This window comes from Lissotriton helveticus, chromosome 10 (assembly GCF_964261635.1).
Source record: "Lissotriton helveticus chromosome 10, aLisHel1.1, whole genome shotgun sequence".
Classification (NCBI taxonomy): Eukaryota; Metazoa; Chordata; class Amphibia; order Caudata; family Salamandridae; genus Lissotriton; species Lissotriton helveticus.
Window position 1 is genome coordinate 156,578,600 of NC_136071.1, and position 14,527 is coordinate 156,593,126.

General features: G+C 42.7%; 1 protein-coding gene across 3 annotated transcripts in view; it reads right to left on the minus strand.

Moving 5' to 3' along the window:
- Positions 1-14,527, minus strand: part of TTYH3 (tweety family member 3) — a 243,446-nt gene that overhangs the window by 71,972 nt on the left and 156,947 nt on the right. For all 3 annotated transcript variants that reach the window (XM_078664991.1, XM_078664992.1, XM_078664990.1), the window contains exons 3-4: positions 8,370-8,481; positions 5,251-5,471 (exon numbers count right to left, since the gene is read on the minus strand). In XM_078664991.1, coding sequence (XP_078521117.1) covers positions 5,251-5,471; positions 8,370-8,481 — 333 coding nt within the window. The remainder of the gene's footprint in view (positions 1-5,250; positions 5,472-8,369; positions 8,482-14,527) is intronic.

Genomic DNA, 14,527 nt, shown 5'->3' on the forward strand with positions numbered 1-14,527 from the left:
CACACCCGCCACATCATGACAACACTTTCCAACACAGGAAAGTGTAGGAGCGCAGTTGTGGGGCACTGAGCAGATTTTCAGTAGCCAAGCAATAGACCCCCTTCTCCCAGAGGTTCAAGTAAAAGGCTTTAGTCTCTGCACCTCAAAACCACCCCCGCCAACCACCAATTTTCCCCATGTCTTGTGAGAGAGCAGGGCCACCCTCACCGGTCTACGTGAGAGCATACGGAGGGGTTTGCATCCTGGCCACTGCTAGCTGAGTAATAAAACAAAGGGCACTCTGAGGGCTCTTACAGATTGTTCAATTTACTGAGGAATAGTGGCAGGGCAGGTTACAAATAATCAAGAACACAAAACCCCAAGGAGAGCAGTAATAGCCCCACAAGACCGCACAAGCGATAGTAGTAAATCAATCAACAAGGGTGGCACCTTATAGGGTCCTACAGTTGAGGAACCCTGCTTCTTTACACTACAAATCTAACCAACAAAGAGTGCTACAAAATATCACATGGACAGTTAGTAGTTCATTCTGACTCGTATCAAAATAATGCAAGTCATTCCATTAGGATAGATGATTCTTCGTTCCGTCCATTAATACACAGGGGCAATAATGTTGAATTCACAAGATCTTTTTATTCTTCACACATCGGCTTCCAGCCCAGCCAACGCGTTTCTCCCCTTTCATCGGGGATCAACATAGTCAGAAGCCTATCATAAACTTCTTCCTACGAAGAACATGTTAACCAACATGTACTGACGATCACATAACAAATTATTCATGAATTTGGCCCTTTCAGTCTACAATATTGTAGCGTGCTGTCTCACTTCCATGAAAGGGCCAACATCATGGCGTGGCGTGGAGTGTCGTAGAGTAGACTGGATCGGACTGGCGTAGAGTAGAGCAGTATAGAGTGGTGTAGATTATAGTGGTATGGCACAGAGAAGAGTTGAATAGTGGCATAAAATTGAGTGGGGTAGACTACAGTGGTGGGGTGTGGCATTGAATGGCTTATTCATTTATAACGTTTTATATAGTTTAGAGTGGAGCAGATTGGAGTGGCATGGTGTGGAGTGGCATGATGTAGATGGTGTGGCGTAGAGTGGAGTAAAGTTGCATAAAGTAGAGTGGAATATAGTGGCATAAAATAAAGTGGAGTAGAGTAAGGTGCCATTCTATGGAGTGGGGTGACTAGAATGGCACTGTTTGGAGTAGCATGAAGTATAGTGGTGCAGAATAGCCTACAGTGGAGTGAAGTCACAGAGTGGAGTGGCACAGAGTGGAGTGGCACAGAGTGGTCTAGTATAGAGTGTGGTAGTGCTAGGTGCAGAGTAGAGTGGCATAGAGTGCAATGGCATACAGTGCACTGGCGTAGAGTGGTGCAGAGTGCAGTGGTGTGGTGCAGAGTGCAGTAAAGTAGAGTAGTGTGGTGCAGAGTAGAGTACAGTGTAATATAGTGCAGTGGTGTAGAGTAGAATGGTGCAGAGTAGAGTGCAATGCCGTAGAGTGGTGCAAAGTGCAGTAGAGTGATGTAGAGTGCAGTGGAATAGAGTACACTGGTGCAGAGATGAGTGGCATTGATTGCCATTCTACACCACTCTCCTTTACAGCAAAGACTGCTGCGGATGTAGAGTGGTGTGAGTGAAGTGCAGTGGTGTAGAATGGTGTAGAGTAGAGTTAAGGGGCATAGAGTGGTGCAGACTAGAGTGCAGTGGCATGTAGGGGTGCAGAGTTGAGTGGCATAGTGTGCAGTGGAATAGAGTGGTGCAGGCCAGATTACCGTGGCCTAGAGTGCAGTGGTGCAGAGTAGAGTGGAGTGGCATACTGTGCAGTGCCGTAGAGTGGTGGGGAGTAGGTTGGCGTAAGGTGCAGTGGCATAGAGAAGAGTGGGGTAGAGTGCATTGGCATAGAGTGGTGTAGAGTAGCGTAGAGGGCAGTGGCGTACAGTAGGCCTGGGCGGTAAATTCCGTTCCGCTTGCGGGATTTGGGTAATTTCACATTCCGCGGACAACGCGGAAATGTCCAAAATGTTACGTTCCTTACAGGAAAAAAGCATTGCGAACAAGCTATTCCGCGTGTTTGTAGAATTTCTGTGTGTTCACAGAGATTTTTTACGCAAATTCCGCCCACCCCTAGCATACAGCAGAATTGTGCACAGCACAGTGCACTGGCGTAGAGTGCAGTGGCTTAGAGTAGAGTGGTGCAGAGAAGAGAAGCGTTACGTAGAGTAAGTGGTTCAGAGAAGAGCAGAGTGGCATAGAGTGCAGGGGGTGGAGTAGAGTGTCAGAGTGCAGTGGCATAAAGTGCAGTTGCGCAGAGTTGAGTGGTGGAGAGTAGAGTGGCGTAGAGTGTAGTGGCATAGAGTGGTGCAGAGAGAGCAGAGTGGCATAGAGTGCAGTGACGCAGAGTAGAGTGCACTGGCAGAGTAGGGCAGCGTAGAGTGCAGTGGCATAAAGTAGAGTGGTGCAGAGCAGAGTGCAGTGGCATAGAGTGCAGTGGCATAAAGTAGAGTGGTCCATAGAGTAAAGTGCAGCGGGATATAGTACACATAGGGGAATGGGAGGGAAAAGCAGCAATATGGAAGGGGGCAGGTGGGAGGGAATATAACCTATGGAGATGAGAGAGGGACTTAAAACACAAGCACTCATATGGCGAGCTAAAATACAAATAAGTAGCTCCAAAAACGGGAGCAGTGAATGGACACAAGCCCTTAGTCCATGCTCCAGAGGAGCGCCAGGCACAAGAAGAGGACATGACTCAGGCACGCCATGACAAACGGGAGCGAAGCAAATGAGAGTGATGCTGAGGCTACCAAATGGTAAGCTATGGGCGGGCTGTAAGCCCACTGTGTGTAAACAAAAGACTTCCAGACACAGCACATGCACTGTGTAGGCGAAACCTTAAAAGGATTTTAAGGATTTGAAAGGGTATCAATGATGGCTGGACACACATCTTAGAAGTAAGCAATTTCCAAATTACCGCAGCAGCTCACGTGAAAAATTACTACTAGCAAGACTGACCAGGCTTTCGGTAGCCCTAGTACATGTACACAGAGCTTCCCAAAGGTTCATGGTTACATTCGCTCCAGTGGGACCGCCATAAACACTCACTTATTCTTCATCTTCCTCTAGTCACAATGCGCAATCCACACTCCTGCCCTCAGCCTCTGGATCAATCAAACGACAAACATCAATCGTGCAGATCAATTTCCCAGAACACGTTCATCAATCAACATGGTCAATTCTTTCAAACCCCCTGAGATCTTTGTACACATCCATCTTACTTGGCACTTGTACTCTCCCTCTTGGGTTCCCAATGAGTTACTAATGAGACGCCTCGCATTCAGTGCTTCAGAAGTACTCGACAATGGAACTCGCGTCTTCTGCTCCACAGCACTCGATACTGCACACACAACCAAAAGGCTGCGAGGATCTACCTGGCGTTCAAACTCTTTTCTTGTAGATCAAAGGAGTTTCCAACATTAACACGCGTTTATCAAACAACTTAAGTGAACATCTTGAGCTCAGGTATGTGTGGGAAGCGCCGAGATGGTGTTTATGAATATCAAAATAGATAATAATTTGTAGGCTGTACCACAATCTGCACCATATTTACTTGCCATCTGTTCAAGCACTCTCTTGGGAATGCCCACTCTTGGAAATAGTCTGAATTTTGCGTGCATAATGTATGCATGTGTAGCACGCTGTACACACATATTCAAGCCTGCAGGCCCATACTACTTTCTTGCTGTCTTTTGTATCGAATGTAACTTTTAAATGTATACACTGACTTACTTCTGGCTGGCAGTAACGTGCAAATATCAGAAAGATTGTGAAATCGCCCCCTGTTTTAGGTCGTTTCAGCTAGTCTGTAGTAATTAGAGAGAAGCTGAACGTTCATAAAACAGAGATGGAATACATCGAAGCTGCTGTAAATAACTACCCTCTAGCACACCAACAAAGTATGCCCATTACAACCTAAACAATATTTGCACACTGAAATTTCTGCAAGAACTGCTCATTTATAGGCTCAATAAATCGTTCTTCAATTAGGTTAAAGAAAAAAAATAGTTACGGGACTAGAAATTGTCCACCTGCCCATCCGAGTCATTGGGGATGATTTACATTAATTAAAAATGTTCCTGCCACAATACCAGACCCTCATTATTCTATACAGGAACCCTTTTAAATGGGCGATTAACAAGCTCGTCATATGACCAACTATAAATCCTATAATTTGCCAGATGCAATTAAACGCACCCTGTGATTTACAGCTTTCTGATTTGCAGCACCACGGATGGGCTGTTTCTTCACATGTCTAAACGCTGGTTAATTTATATATTCTGATAACACTACAAAATAACATATGACAGATAGCAGTTACTAATGTTCCACTGGATTTTTTTTAAGTAATTTTTTTAAGAAAAGAAAAAGCAATATCGTTTTTTCAAAAACATCCAGTACAAGACACTCAGAAATATTTACACCACGCAGGCGAGAAACCCATTGAGAATTGATGTGCTATGTTCATAAGTGGGTGAACATTCAGGCTTCCTACCGACTTTTCATGTATTTTATAACCTTCTTTAGAAAGAGACTGGTGTCACAACAAGCAGGTTTAACACAACAATATAACACTAGCCGAGATACTGGAATGATTCCAAATTAGGAAAGGCTAGCGCAATAAACCACTGTAAAAAAATCAAACATATATATCTTTCACCCACAAACACAACTGACAGCAGAATAATATTAAGAAAGGAGGGAAACTCTCACCCATTTGTTTATGAGATAGGTGAAACCATCACTCTATACTCATGATTTTAATCCTGGAGTAGGTACCACCACAAAAGAGGTATGTCCATTGGCTATGTGAGGCATCGAAGAACTAATCTGACGGATAATGTCTACCAACGCCACTAAGTCTAGACAATCCGAGACTGTCGTTTAAGGCATGATACTGGGTGTGAGTAAATAATTTATTTCTAAACTTCTAAAAACGTGTACTGGTTTTGCCACTAAATGTTGTTCTGCATTCCAAACACATCCATCCGACTAGTGTTGAGCAACTGGACACTTCACAAGGATCTGGAGAAGTATAGGTTTTTGTAATCGGCCAAATAAGACAAAAGATAATCTAACACTTTCCACAGAGCTCTAACCATACTTCTAGATGTAGCAAACAAATGAAAAACATCAACATCTACCAAACATTCCTAATGGCATGGCACTAAACGGTGATCTGTTTCTTACCTGTACCAATCGTAGAGATCGATCTGATCTGCAAACCCATCTAACGAGATATCCTCATTCTTCCAAAATGGAATTTCTTTGGTCTGCCGTATGAGATTATCCAAGAACCCTTGGAGCTTCTGGACAGCTTGAAGGTAGTCTTTCTGCTTCTTAAACATCTCCCCAAGGACGATCAGGCTCGACTCAACAGTTTGGTTCAACCCTACAGTAGTATCTAGCACCTGCAGGAAACACATTGCGTGATTAATATGGAGGACCTGAGAATACAGCAGACCAACATAACACAACATACTATGGCCCCTCATCCTAAACTAGCTATGCCTAGGTCCCTTTTGTGATTTTTAAACATTGCTGTATTTTTTGTTGACTGTTTTTCCGCTCTCGAAAAGTGGACAACAGCTAGTGTTATCTCCCCCTTCTCCCTTGTAGCACACACAGCTACCACGAATAGTATTATATCGGAACTCAGTTATTTTAGAAAATAGTTCCACTCTCAATGCACGAATACTTTTTTTTTTCAATGTGAACGACAAAAAGCGAGCAGCATTTGGCAAGAGACTGTTGTAAGATCAACAAAAGTGACCAAGGAAAATTGAGATTCTCGAAACGGATCGATACAGCAAAGATACACTGGCAAAGCCAAACAAAGAACTGATTTTGTTTTCACATGTTAATATTACCCAATCAGACACTTGGTGTCAGAGCTCACCATCAAGGCTTAGGTGGTGTATGGCACATACAAATAGGTACAGACCCTTGCCACCTCTGCCCTAATCAGAGCTCCAGTATTATGATCTATTAGCGGCCTTTATAGAATGCAGAGACTGGCTCAGCCAACCAGGATGCTGATATCGAGAACGGTTTTCATGTTTTATAGTGTCAAGGGTATGAAGAAGGCAGACAATGGGATCATTTATTCGCGTGAGTTTGGCTGGGTGGGGGCCCTAATAGCTTAATTGTCAAATTAAGCCAGGCTCTAACCTACCTATCCATTCATTACGCACCCTTGCCTTTATTGCGGACCTATAACTGCATTTAGGTAATTAAAAGAAGATAAAGCCATGTGCAGAGAGACATAGCGCTCAAGTATCCACATTTGTTTATTTAAAACATTTTAAAAAACAGGCCCTTTAAAAGGACAACCGCCTATAAAAGGACTCATGCTCATTATCTATAAATGACCCTAGACGTTGGTATTAAAGTAAGGTCACTGAAATCGGCATATATTTCAATGGAGAGAGAGGGCGAACGAGATAGAGAGGGCGCACGAGAGAATGAGCACGGGGCGCACGAGAGAATGAGCACATGAGAGAGAGAACACTTGAGAGAGAGCACATGAGAACGAAAGAGAGAGCACATGAGAACGAAAGAGAGAGAATGACTACTGGTTTTAGGCCAATGTGGGCTGCCATATTGCATCAACAAAAATCAGGACTTAATACAGTAGCATCAACATTCATTAACAGTTTGCAGAGACACATGACCACTGTTAGTGACGTAAACGCAAAGAAGCCAACCTTAGTCAGAAGAAGACCTTCTCACTTTGATCTTATTACATAACAACCCACAACACCCATTAAAACGGTAAGACTGCCATGGGCCCACACTTAAAATGTGCACACCTGTGTGGGATTAGCAAGGCAGTTGCACACCAGCCCACCACAGAAATTTAGCTGTACCATAGAGACATGTGTACACCTACTGCACCGTTGAGCAGCGACATGAAGAATATCGTGGTAAATAAAAATATCGATGACAGAATATCAAGGGACAAAATATCGAACGGTAAGTGCATATAGAGAAGTATGGATTTACTATCCCTATCTCCACGTCTACATGCCTTAAATGTATACGTAGCGAGTAGGCACATATATGTGCAGTTAGGAATAGAAAATCTAGACTTGCTTACCCGTTGGTAGTTTTTTCCGACATTTTGTCCTCGAAATTTAGTACAGTCAATATTCTGACTTCAATATTCAGTATGTACACTGTGTGCACCCATTAAGCAGATGCAAAAAACCTGAAAAACACCCAGCCCTCTTAAGCAGTCCAGAAGCACAGAGTTCCGTGAATACGCGTGAAAGAAGGCAACTGAATATCAGCTGATAAACTAGTATACCACTTAGAGAAATGATGAATACCTGGCAACCAGGAAATTTCGGGAATTTTGGACGTTTTTTTTTTTTTTTTTTTTAAAGATGAAGCACTTGTTTGGTCAAGCAGTATAAGGAGTTAACAGTTTTGCAAGTGCACTGCACTGTGAACAGCAGCGACTCTTCCGCCATCGCCCCACCTGAAGGCAAACGAAAAAAATAAAAAATAAAACTGTAATAAACTTTTGTTTATTATCGTTTTATTTTGCTTGACGAGCCGAGACTTGGGGGCAGGGCCAGGGTGGTGACAGTCTGGAGGGGGGAGTGTTGGGCACTGCCAATCCTTTCAGCAACATGAGAGCAGCGTCAGGATTGGCCGTAGTGCACTCTGGAAGCCTATGCCTAGAGAAGCAAGGAACATGATGCGGCAAGCAGGTGTTTTTTTTTGTTCCCTCCCCCTCCCTGTTCCCCCATCCTCCAATCCCAGTTCCCTCCCCTTCCTACCCCCACCACCACCACTCTGTCAACTCGCCAGTCGCTACTGACTGTGAACAGTATAACAAAATGTAGCAAACAGAAATAGGAGGCCACGGTGCATGATTGTGCCACCCAAACTTATTGGCCCTCTTCCCCATATGAATCCTAGTCTTGTCTTTCGCTTCAATTCTTTAACAACCAATAGCTAATGTAGAATACTGTTTTGCCATGTGAACTGTTGAATAACACTAACTAGATCTATGAATTAAAGCAAGAGAGATTTTGCAGGGCAATATTTAGAAGATTTATACACATGTGAAAACATAAAAGGCAAGAAGTATACAAAATAAACAGCAAATGAATAATCTGAAGAAACAGAACATAAAAAGTACTGTTGGCACCACTGTCAAAGCCTATGTCCCTTCAGAAATCAGATAGTCGAAGCTCCAGTGAAGTCAGTAATTCAGAGAAAGTTTGTCAGACAACCCAATGACATAATCCAGCAATTAAAAGATTTTTAAAAATGAAAAACTTTTCACATATACTTACCCTATCTTCGATTGCAGAAACTGTGCGGTTCACATGTCTTAGTGAATACGTCACCCGGTGCATTCCATCGCTGGTCTCCCCGTTTCCATAGAATCCTACAGCAATGCCAGCACTGAAAAAACAAACAGAAACTGGTTGACATCAATATATCAGAAATGATCTCCCCATCTTTCTAGTAATCAAACACATGAACCAACATCAGCTTTAAAATGAACTAGCTAATATTTGAACGCCTATCTGGTTACCACATCATCAAGACATGCAAGAGTCAGTAAAAATAGACAACATGGCCGTTTTAAAATCCAGCTCGACATCAAGCCAATACTTCTGGCATCATGTGTTTACACTAGGACAGCTAAATGCACAGATATGTGTAGGACTTTAATAGGTCATACTACTTTGAACAGGATGCACTCAATACATAGGTGCTTTTTAAAAAACATTTTTTTTGGCATTTAATATATTAGCAGTTAGAAAAACAGAGTCACAACATTACTCCATTAACAATTTAGTTACAACATATCACATCAACACGGGACTCGTTTTTGCTAATCCACATACAACTATCTTTGTGAACAGCCAATGCAGAGGGTCTACAACAAACAAAATGCACATAGAAATAACAGCCCTTCGTGTCTGTGGTGCAAGGAATCGTTGTAACGTGATGCATTATCTAATCTTTATCTCTTTTTAGTATTAAAATAATCCAACCCATTTTGGGAAGAAGCTTCAAAGTACATAGGTGCTTATTGGAATAATGGAACACTTTACCCTGCCTTTGAGACAGACTGTCCACCTGACATGGAAGCTAAAGTGGACGTCAAATGTTCAGGGTCAGAAGTTAGAGGTACCAGACCCTCTAAGCCAAATCCTGGGCCACCAGAATGACTTGTGGCACATCACACCTGTTGTGGAACCAGAGGTATAGGTAGAAAAGCGTACAGATATCCGAAGCCCAACCAAAGTTAGAATATGCCCACTGGAGACTAATCAGGTGAAAACTATAGATCACAAGAAAATGGACACTAAGTCTTTTCAGTGGTGGTGAAAAGCAAAAGCTCCATTATGAGTACACACCATTGCCTGAAGATTTTTTAAGCCAGCTTCAGAAGTAGATACCACATGTGGCAAGATGATGCCTGCTCAGTTAGTCTGACCGGATGTTGACTGACCCTGCTAGGTAGCTTACTGTTAAATAAATCCTATTAAGCTTCAGCAAAAACAACAGCCTCAAAGCCTACAGACAGAGGGCATGCAAGTCGACACTGCCCTGCGTGTTGCTGTACCACAATATGTTGCCTGTGAGTACCTGGATTGGTATGCCTCTACCAAATGGACCCCGCTCCAGCAAGTTTATGTGGTGACGCAGCTCCGGCTGAGACCAACAGACCCAATCACCACAATGCCCAGCAGAACTCCCCAAGTGAGTGACAATGCATTGGTCACCATTGTGGCCTCCAGTGGGAGAAACAGAATGGCCTGCCGCATGTCTGGTTGCACCGGTTTTCCACCAATGGAAGTCAGAAGAAGTCTCCTTGGAATGGGAATCTTGTTTAACATTCATCACTAAAGTTAGGCCTATTGTTGGTGCAAGCAAATGGCATGGCAGAATGCAAAAGGCTAACAGGCGCAAGAGCCTAAAAACTTACAAGACTGGAAGACCAGTTCTTGCCCAAATCATCAGCATCACAGCCTAAATGTCCTGGACTCACTGCAAGAGTGAAGGCCTTAAAATGACAAAACTGTCAAAAGACCTTAAAAATGATAGTGTCCAAGATGGCACCAATGATGAGTACCCTCTGGAGTTTGCAGAAATAATTTTGACTTGTTGATGGAAAATCTCAGGCTGAACAACAATGACAATGTGATCTGCAATTGGTTGAGGCTAGCCCGCCTTTAACAGCCATTTTTTGAAGTACCGGAACACATGTATACCTGATCATTGAAGATGGGCCACAACCATCAACAAGGTCTTCATAACGACTCGAGAAACGGTAGAATGGTACTTTTGTGGAACTGCAGGCTTGGTACCTGAAAGTACTGCCCTGCAGGTTCAAAGACACCTCTAGTACTTGTGGTCCAAGTCCTTGTTGGTTTATTTTATTTGTAAGATGCATAATTAGCATATCAGGTTGAGCTCCTATGAGCTCACAATATAAAATAAAACATATTTATAGAAAAACTAACACGCTCACCAGAATTTACAGACTTGGGGTTTGCCTCCACAGCACCACTTTGAAATTTCTATTGTCCCGAGTTGCTCACTACATCTTGGTTTGTAACTGGCTAGAAATTCAAATTTCATCTAGTCTCACGTTTTTCCAATTCTGCATCTTGTCCATTAATTATATGGAACATTTTACAGAAGAGAAACATTTGCCCCACTGAAGCATCAAACTCATCAAAAAATAGCACTATTCAAATTGTCCTCTACTTTTAGAGCGCCCACAAAACATGTTCGAAAAATACAAATGTCTACTAATAATCACTTATAAAGCACGCAGACACTAAATAAAAACAGTAAATAATGCCACATATGGATCCATCAATGTTGTACGTATATCCATCTTTAAAATGAAGGCACTACACAACTTGAGGCACCCAGCAGCAGAATCATATCATAAAGATGAGAGTAACTTTTCAAGTGTTTATACTTTAATTTGTTTTATGCAACTCTTATGAGATACACAACAATCCCAAATGTTATGTACCTACATTTTCGGTATTTATGTTTTACGTACATTTTCGGTATTTAGGTTTTACATATGCTTACTCCTAGCAAAATCTGCCAGTGTACAATAAATTCAACGTGCAAATTACAGCTAAATTCTGTATTACTTTTTTTCTATGCTTGGAAATTATTTTTCAAGACTGAGAAAAAACCTTGAAGTCTATCATCCATAACACATAGTTTGGTACAGTTGTACGTATTCAAAACCAATGCGAAGGTTGGATCCCAAATGCAATACTTTGTTAGCTGTTCACTACCTTCCCAATGTTTACCCATAATCCTCCTGAGAACACCTGTATTATGTGAATCACAAGACCATCTAGACTTCACTTATGTGCACACAAACTTTGTGACTCAGACCCATAATATTTTCATATCTAGTGGATGCTGAAGCCGTCTGACCACCCTATTGCATAAATTGCATTTTTCCTAGCCTATGTTAACTCTGACATTGAAACATTTTAGGACTGAGGTGAACTGGCATGTCAATCTATCAGCCCCATAACAAAGTTAGCTTGACAAACCATGCCGCCAAATGCTAATTTACAATTCAAAGCTACATACTTTTAAATAAGATTGACATCTCAAAAACGCACTGACCCGCAGTGACATAGGGACTAACGCAGTCATGACCGATATGATCAATAAATACTGCAATCAAGGGATTAATGATGAAAGATTGGATATGCAATTGCATGTGGGACCACTATTAGACAGTAAAGTGTACCGCCCAAACTGGGTCCAGATGTCATGTTTAATCGTGCAAAGGCATTGATTTCCGAAATGTATAGAGCAGTGGTTTTTAACCTGTCATCCAAGGACCACTGGGGGTCGCGAGACCTACTCAGGAGGTCTGCGACTCTTTTACAGAATTAAATAATATTAAAATTAGTACATTAATAAACTACATACAAATAAAGACACAAAATTGAAAATTTGAAAACTTTTTCGATATTTGATTGTGAATTATACAAAATATGTCAATATTTTAACATTTGTTTGGTGTATACTTGTTTTTTGTAATGTTTTGGGGTTCACATCATAAAATTTGCTTAGGCCTGTGGTCCCCGGGTTCCACTAATGACTCAGTGGGGGGGACCCCGGATTCCAGTAATGATTCAGAAGACAAAAGGTTAAGACCCGCGGTATCAAGTGAGATGGGAAAAGCTATTTTTAAGTTTATCATGTTCAAAAAAGCTAAGGGGGTCTGGTCTGCTTGTTAGCATGGAATCTATGTTCTTTGGTTAGTGATGAAAGGGTTACACAGAGAGACATATGGATCCTATCCGGCACTATAGGAACATTTTCCGGCGATCTATGATTGAGCACCAATAACAATGTGACATCATAACCGGGGTTTTTATTTTTCTATCCCTATTAAAATAGTATTTTCCTCAAGGCACAAAAGCCATTGTTACGAGTTTTACACGAAAAGTACACTTTTACCGAAGAGAACAGAACACGATTGCCAGATGAGCCGTGCATGTTACAGCTTTTGGAATAATGAAGGCACAGGGGCTGGACAACGGTTCATTCTCTGGAATATAGTTTTAGGATTAATTATCCAAGAGTGCTGTACTTTTCAAGGAGTTAAAAAAAACACACGATCTATGGAAAATCAACTGAATCGTGCCATGGCTCGCAGTAATTGCATTTCCTTCCCTTTTGACAGACCCATGAGCCGCACTACCGCTCTGAGGCCTTAAAGAAACCGCGGTGGACGAGCCAACAGGTTAACAGGGAGAGCAGAGCCAAGGGTCGCCTCTATCTTTAACAGCCTCGTGCAAGAGCCGACCCCTAAAAATGTTGGCATTTAATCAAACATCATGTTAGAATATGAAAAACCGCACATTCCTCGCCTCATGAATACCCCCAGGCGCCAGCCAGGAGCTGGCCATTGTTCTCATCATTGCTCCCACGCACCGGTAGGTGGCGTCGTGTGGCTCTGCTTCGTCTTCGACCCGCCCCGGAAGTGACATCAGAGACACATATAGACTCCACCGCTGCTCTTTCTTGATTCTGTCTTTGGTGCTGAACATGGAGAGTAATAACTGATCAGATATGACAGTGTGAGGATATCTAGACTGGAATCTTTTATGGATGGTGAAAAGAGTCCATTCCACAAAAGGGGGAGGAAGGTGGTTGGTGAGGAATTTGCAGTTTAAGTATCCACCAGAATGAATGTTACCGAAGGCAAGTAACAATTTCTTCCGATGGGTCCATCTAACCGCAGATTCCTCACCTTGTGCATAGGTAACAAAGCAGTACCTTCCCAGTTGGTGGGTTCTCTGTAATGGCTCAAATCAGAAAAATCCTGCAGGACCGAGCATGCAAGCGCCCTTCCTACCAGATCTGGCTGTCAAGGCAGTATTGTTTCGTGAACGTGTGGTGTGATGCCAACAGTGCAGCCTGACAAATGTGAAGAACAGGCACTTCTGTGTGCCAGCCAGGGGTAGCTGCCACAGCTCATGTCGAATGAGCTCCCAGACCTACTGGGGGCTGCTTCTGGGCCAATACATAGCAGATTTTTATACAGAGGACTATCAACTTTGATAGTGTTCTTTTCTGCACCCCCTTACACTTTTTTCACTCCAGTGAACCCCACAATAAGCTGATCATCCAACTGATGGTCTTTGGCACGATCGACGTAAAAGCCATCAGCTCTCTTGGGATTTAAGTCTTGTAGTCTTTCCTCTTCTTTCGAGAGGTGAGGCGGGGCAAAGAATGCCAGAAAGGTATTGGCTTGCCCAGCATGATAGACCACACAACTTTGGCGAAAAACACTGCTTTAGTAGACATCACCAGCTTGACAGGAAAAAAGGTGGTGTATGGTGGCTGAACCAACAAAGCCTTTAGCTCACTCACGCGACGAGCTGCAGTTTTTGCTATGAGCAAGACTGTTCTGAGAGTAAAGGATATGCAAAGGACAGTGGTGAATCAGCTCAAATGGAATAAACATTAGGAAGGTGAGGACCAATTTAAGGTCACACTGTGGCATTACAAAAGGTTTGGGTGGGAACTTATGAACAAGATTTTGGATATGGATCATAACGGGTGATTTAAATAAGGGAGACTTAACTTTGCCTGTGGCAAGTCCTTTCTGGGTAAAAGGGAGCAAAAAAACAGTACATCCAATAACTTGGCTTGTATGGGGTCTATGTGGCGGGAATTGCACAAGTCCACAAACTTGCCCCAGCATGCAGCATAAACAGATTTCAAAGATGGACGATAGGCCAGCAGACTAACATCCACTACTTCAGGGTGCCTCCGAAGGCAGATAACTGTTGCCACTCGATCTCCACAAATGGAGGTATGATGATTGCACAGACCAGGGTAATGTACCCTGTCCAGCTACTGCAACAGATTTTACTCCTGAAGCAACACCCTGATCGGAGGAGAGATGCTCAATTCTAGAAGTTCCAGGTAC